Below are 6,995 nucleotides of genomic sequence, written 5' to 3'. Positions count from 1 at the left end.
CCTCAGCTGACCCGAATTAAACTCCAATTATTGTGGGATTAATTCTTATGGCATGAAAAGCACAGCCTGTCAACAGGAACTGAAAACATCCCATAAATCAAGAAATGTTAAAGCCTAGTTGAGGATTATGCATGAAGAGTGAGAGGATTATGATAGGAAACAGTTCTTAGCCTGATGAGCAGCAAACTCAGCTTCCCAGATAAAGGAAATTGCATGTAATGCTCCCATACAGCTTGGAAGAAAATGCTGCAAGCTTCTGCTTGATGAAAAAGATATGGAAGTCAAAATCTGCAGGATGAAGTCTTTCCATGCAAAGCCAACAACTGTTATAAATATCTGCCTCTTTGTGTGTGCAGCTGAAATTAACACATTTTCTTTCCTAAGTGGATTGCGGTTTGCCATATTTTTTCATTATCTATTTACTGTCACTAACAGAATGCAATTTTCCACCATCTCTTTTAAGTTCTTGCTATCAGCAAATCTCCTTTCAGGCCTTTTGCTTGATAATGTAGGTTGTACTGTTGGTGAGGAGCTGAACGAGCGGTAAAGTTACTTAAAAAGAGAGGAGATAAAGAAATGCATGCAATTTGTTGAAACTGCACATGAAAGAATGCCGTCTGTCCCCAACTTAATGTGGCTACACAACTCTTCTCTGTGCTCCAGTGCAGAAGTAACAGGGAGATGGCACATTAATACTGAACCTTCTGTGATGTGTCCACGCTTGTAGTAAAAATTCTCCATGTCTGTAATTTGCCCTCATTCATTTGAGTTCAGGAAAGCCCTTGTGTATGTGCTCAAGCACTGCTGAAGTCAACAGGATTTCAGTACAAGCTTAAAGTTAAGAATCTATTGTGAGCTTTCCTAAATAGGGATCTGCGCTTATTGCACTTGATTCAATCAACCCATGAGCTTTTGAGTTTTTCTGTACAAGAATAGAAAGGGTGTGTTTTGTGCATTAAGATCAGTTCTTTATAGTATTTCTAGTGTATGAAAACGTTTGGAGAGTGATACAGAACAATTAGTTCTGAAGAGTGATACAGAACAATTCATTCTGAAGAGACATCACTGTATATTGTACCTCCACACACGTACATGTCTACAGTCAGAAAAATTTTGCTCAATATTGAGGAAATATTCACCTTAGTTTGGATCAATGGTGTGGCTGACTATTTCTGTAGCACAGTGTCCAGAATAACTGAATTATCCATGAAAGGTATACTGTCCAAGTGAACGGCACACAGTCATTATGACAAGTGAGCGCTATTCCGTACCCAGTGAAGTCCTTGCTGAGTGTACTGAACTAAATGCTCCATACTGCTGTGCAAGGTGATAGGTCCCATCAATGCATCCAAGTCGTTAAAAAAATCTGCAGGGAAAAAAAAGATTCAGCGTCAGAAGAGTGAAGCTTTATTTGCTACTTGTCACCCTTTAATAGATTTTATTCTCTTGCAAATTGAGTCAAGCTGAACATTTTATGAGAATGAAAGTTTAGTGCTGGTGAGATTAATTTTAAAGCCCTGTGGTTCATGATGTTACAGGCTGATGCACAACAATTTTCTTTTTAAGAACAAAACAGCCAGTTCTTCAGCTTTGTTTTTCATTAATTTCCATTGAGTCTTGATAAAGAAAACAGATGATGGGCAAGATTTATTCTGAGGTTAAGAACAACTAAATCAAAAAGTCTACACACAAGTGTCTAATAACATATATGTGATATGCTATATATTTAAGCCATTATGACAGAGAAATAGAGGCCTTTACAATGTGGTCAACACAGCCTAAGGAGTGATTTGGCTAACTAGCCACTAGGCTGTTAGAATCACAGAATGGTTTGAGTTGGAAAGAATCTTAAACATCACCCACTTCTAACCTCCATGCCATGGACAGGGACAATTCAGCTGCCCGCTTAGAGACATGTAGTGCCCACGCTCTCAGGCAGTTGATACGTACAGCCTGGGCTGGCAGATCTGACACAAGATGTACAGGAGACAGAGTGGCAGTGTAGGTATGGATACCTGAAATGGCACTGGGCAGCTGTGGTTAGACAAATGAATTGTATCTCAGTCTCTTGTTCAGAGTGAACTGAACAGCACCCTGAACTCTGCTGTTGGTATGGACCAAAGCTCCATCAACTGCAATGGGAGATGAGCCCACTAACTCATATTTACACACCCAACCTTAGGTGTCCTGTTTTGACTTGAATCCTCCTCATGTCCCTGCCTTAAATACTCAGATTAGCCTAAAAACCAGGGAATAATTTACTATCAAGTCAGATGCTGATGCATGTGCTCATGGAAATCAGTTCAGCTGAGAGAAGTTTGCACTGCAGAGAGAGTGAGGCACCTCACTGCCACCTGTGTCTGCTCTGGATGAGGGGAGGGCCAGGGGCTGTTCATTCCTTCTGCAGAAAAGAACTGTGCTCCTATTTTTTAATGTGCTAACCATATCCCATCTAGGTCTACAACTTTGGGGCAAGAAGCTCTTTCTCTCCAGAATGACACAGATGGCAGTGATTGCTATCCACAGCTATGTCTGTGACCTGTTTGTTACAAGTCCTGTCCAGGCAAATAAAGAAAAAACTTAGATGCTTCTGAGTGAGACAGCTATCAAAATTACCTTTTGAGGTTGTTTTGGAACAGACTATGAGTGGACTGAAGAAAAAAAAAAACACCTCTGCAGCCCTACTTTGCAGATAGGTTTCCTATCAAAATAGTTATTTTCCTGATCCAAATCACATGACAGTCTTCTAAAATAGTCCATTGCCTTGCCTTGCTCACCTCTGTTTTCCTTGGCCAAGTTGTCAGCCAGCTCCCAGTAGTCATAGCTGTGCAGGATGCTGTTGGTGATGCTGACGTGGTTGGCGGCCATCTGATGAATGCGCTGCGGGATGCTGATGATAGGAGATGGGGAAGGAGCTCCTGTGCTCCCCTGGGATCCTACAGAGCTCACTGGAGATGGGCTGGGGGACATAGGTGATGGAGTTCCGGTGCTCCTGGAAAGAGATGTTAATAGAGTTATTTAAAAGGTGTTGGGATTAAAACCACCAGAGTATCAGAATATACTGCAGGTAAGAAAGTATGATTTCGAACTGCCAATCTGATATAAGTTTCTGCACAACTTACTTTCCACTGGCACCCCAAGGAGATGGGTTCTGGGCAGCTTTTGACGAATTCTGGAAAGGAAAGAGTAATTCACAATGCATATAATTTATATAAGACTACAAAACAAAAACACTGAAGAGTGTAAAATTACAGAAATGTAACAAAAATGATGCAATTGCATCTCATGATGCAGTAAACCCAGACAGGACTCTTTGTGAAGTTTAGGCTGGAATTTCTTGTGATGGAGAAAATTGAAAATATTTCCTCCCATTCTCCTTCCCCCAGTGACAAATGTCATTCCTCTAGGACCTTCAATATTGTGCAAGTCTGCTCAGTTTGGCTACCACAGTGATGTGACTCTGAGGTTCCTTCAGCTCAGGTGGGTGTTCTAACCACCAAGCACAACAATCTCCCTCACAACTATTCCTGTTGAGCTGTTCCTCTTGGTCTGAACACAGCAGCATTCACAGGGGCAGAGAAACTGCCTGTGTAGATTGGTGGTTTTCCTAGCTGAAAGATTCTCCAGAAATTCCCAGAAGGGGACATTAGATCATTTAGTGTGGTCTCTTGTATACCTGGAGGCATTAAGATTCTATCTGGTATACTTGCTTAGGCTAAAGAATTTCATTGCTTGAGGAGAGACCACCTTGTAGAAGCACTGTGTTTACAGAGCAGGAGAAATTCAGGTATCAGGAGTCATGGAGACTGGATAGATAAAATTATTCTAGTAGTTAACCTGAAGGAGCTGAGGGGAATTTACTGGCAGGTTCCTGCTCATTTGACCTGTGGAAAACCTCTTCCCCTTTCCCAAGTGCAGAGATTGATTTAATCCTGGGCCTGTGAGAAAAGATGCAAAATACAGAAGTCCAAGAAACCATCCCATCTACAGCCTTATAATCAGCAATGGCCAGTCTTTGATACTTCAGAGGAAAGTTACCTCCTCACACTCCCCCTGAACCCACACATGCAGGTACTTCTCTGCTGGAGAACAACCCTCCTTTCCTGACATCCATGGGAGATAAAGCAAAGTCCTGCAGCTTGAGATCTGTTTATGGATATTGTTTTAAATGCAAGGCTGCAGATGTTGTAAACTGCAGGATTTTACAACCAGTAACAGCAGTACAAAAACTCTTCATCTCTCATGGCTTAGGAAGGAAAAATGCTAATCAAGGGGCTTCAGATGCTCATGGATTTCATGCCAGGAGAAAGCCCCCATGGCATTTAGTCTGCAATTTCTGTTTTCCACCAATGACAGAGCTTTTACAAGAAGGTAAATTACTTTTAAACTTTATTTTATTCTTTTTAAAAGAGTTAGCTGGCCATATAGAAATCCTGATATACTATTTATCCTCCTTGTTCTCCTCTGTCCTTTTTAGTGTTTTGCAGACCTCATAGTTAGAAAAACAGACACTTTCACAGTTTTAAGATTGAATTTTCCTAACTTCATTGCTAGCTTTTGGATTTTGTTGGTCCAATGCCAGCAAAACTGCATGTCACCTGGTATTATCAGTTCAGTTTCCATATGTACAGTGATTATATCCTCTCTTAATCTGTTCTGCGCTAAGCTGGACCTATCTCCTGAGCCTCTCTTCAAATATGTTTGTTTTCTCTGGTTTTGATGTGTCCTCTGAACTGGCTCTTGGGCTCCCGCATCTTTCATGCCCACTCCAACACTGGCTGTATTTCAGCAGTGATCACACCAGTGCCGTGTATGCCCTGGGATCTTCCTGCATTTTGACTCTGGGCCTGCCATGTCCCAGGTAAGTGATACCAAATGTAAGCTCTTGAGGTTGGTTTTCTTTTGTCAGGAAGGGCTATGGTGTGAAAAGGAAAAAAGGAAAAGTTTCCATTTCCCATCCTAAATAGTACCAACCTGAGAATCCTTGGAATTTGTTCTTCCTACAGAATAGTTTCAATTTTTTTCTCCTCTCTTTTCTGATCTGTTGCAGAGCTACTAGGCTTCATCTTTCTAGTATAATGGAAACTGAGTACATGTTATTTACTTACAGAGTTGGAGGCAGGAAAATATGGGCATCAAAGTGGAGTCAAGGATACTTCCCCTGTAAATGTAACCAACCCTGCCTTACTGGACAACTTCCCCCACATCTTTTTTCTCATATTTTAGGTATTTTGCTCCAGCCCTCTCTCAGTTCTGCACCAGAAAGGTGTCGGTAAGAATTCTAGAGTGTAATGTTGTAAGGGACCATCTCTTATGCCACTTTACCTACGGCTACCTGTTCTCCTGGTTTCTTGATATTCTCAAAATATGTCTGGCCCCTGAATATCTGTGCCTTCTTTTTAATTCTCTGCTGCATTAGGTTTTTTTATAACGGAAATAAAACATTTAAAGGGAGATTTAAATAATAATTTTTTCTTTTCTAAAGGAAAAAGTATGTCTAATTTTCTCTGCAAATGTGTGTGACAAGGCTTAAAATCTTTCTTTGACTGGTAATATACATGGAAGTTCTTAATGAAGTCAGCATTTCACGTCACTTGGTTTTGAAAGCTTTTAGATATCAAATACGAAAGCAGTGGAGAATTGGCTTGTTTTCCACTGAAAATTATAGCAAATGGATTTTTTTTCCATTTTTACTTTCACAGGTGAGAATACTTTCTAATGTGAAACTACACTATCATTATATCAGCAGGAGCTCTGAAAAACCAAGCTCTTCTTGACTACAGCAGAGTGTAAGTCCATTTTATGTTTGCTGTGAAACAGTTTCTGTCTGCTAGTAGGAGACATTTTACATGGTTGAGAGCCTGACCATCCTGTTCTTAATGCAGCTATTCTCTGAACTAGTAAAGAAAAATAAAGTACTGTAATAGGCACATATTTCTGTCTCCTGAAATCAAGTCATTGTTAGAGAAACATAACATGTTGAATTATATATTGTGAAATTTTTGAAGCAATTACATTGACTTCAATTTCCATTTGACAATAACGGATCTGTCATTTCCCTTCACTGTCTTCATGTGTTCAGAATCTGGTCATTAGCATTCGTGCTTGTATTAGCTTTTTTATTAACAAAATGTCAAAGGATGGATGTTTTTTGTTTCAAGGTACCTCTGTCCGCAAAAAATCCCAACAAATGAGCCCTGGGTTCGAAGACATAGGGCTGTTCAAGACCCCCAAAGCAGTCTGCTTAAAGACCTTGTATGTTTTTTTTTTTTAAATTGGTATGATAAAGGCTAATTTTTGTGTTTGTACATCAAATGCTGGATGGATTGTCTGCTGGGCGAGCTCCATCTGTAAAGTTTTGCTCTTGAGGTACTTTCCAGAGAAAGGCTGCCTGTCAAATAAAAGATATTAAAGGATTTTGATGGACTTCCAGTATTTTTCAAAATAACTAGTGTCTGGACTTGGTAGAGAGTAAAAAATGAAATCAGGGGAAGGGGAAGCAGGAAGGAGAAGCCAACAGTGCCAAACACATGGCAGGCAGTCTGCCCTCCGATGCTTCTGTACAACTCTCACTGAAGACTGAGTGGGCTGTTTATCAGTTCCTTGGGTAAGAAGATGTCCCATTGCACTGTTGTACCTATCAGTCCTGCTAAGTGGAAGCCCTGCATCTGAGGACTGATCTGAATCAAAGCTTTTAATTCATAGGTAGTCTAGTGAGAACTGTAATCCTGGAGGGGATTCTGAGGGCAAAATCTGCAAAACCTAATTGCAACAACAGAGCAGGACAGCACTAAGCACGAAACGACTGACCAAGAATGATCTGAAAATACTTGTTAGTTAGTACAATGAATTTATCATCCTTCGTGAAGGGACATGGTATGTATTTTTCAAAGAGGGGCCTTTGTGGAGACAACAGCACTGACTGGAGACCAGATGTTGCCATGGGGGTCTATGGTAAAACTCCGCTGACTTTACAGGGGAAAAACTTAGCCCAG

At 40.6% G+C, this 6,995-nt stretch overlaps 1 protein-coding gene across 1 annotated transcript in view; it reads right to left on the bottom strand.

Annotated features, from left to right (window-relative positions):
• Positions 1 to 1,244: 1,244 nt before the first annotated feature.
• The window catches only part of AFF3 (ALF transcription elongation factor 3), a 328,111-nt gene continuing 322,360 nt past the window's right edge, over positions 1,245 to 6,995 (bottom strand). The window contains exons 19-21 of the mRNA XM_071568183.1: positions 3,123 to 3,172; positions 2,778 to 2,992; positions 1,245 to 1,366 (exon numbers count right to left, since the gene is read on the bottom strand). Coding sequence (XP_071424284.1) covers positions 1,245 to 1,366; positions 2,778 to 2,992; positions 3,123 to 3,172 — 387 coding nt within the window. The remainder of the gene's footprint in view (positions 1,367 to 2,777; positions 2,993 to 3,122; positions 3,173 to 6,995) is intronic.

Source organism: Pithys albifrons, chromosome 1 (assembly GCF_047495875.1).
Source record: "Pithys albifrons albifrons isolate INPA30051 chromosome 1, PitAlb_v1, whole genome shotgun sequence".
Lineage (NCBI taxonomy): Eukaryota > Metazoa > Chordata > Aves > Passeriformes > Thamnophilidae > Pithys > Pithys albifrons.
The sequence above is the reverse complement of the archived record's forward strand: the minus strand, read 5'-3'. Positions and strand labels throughout refer to the sequence as shown.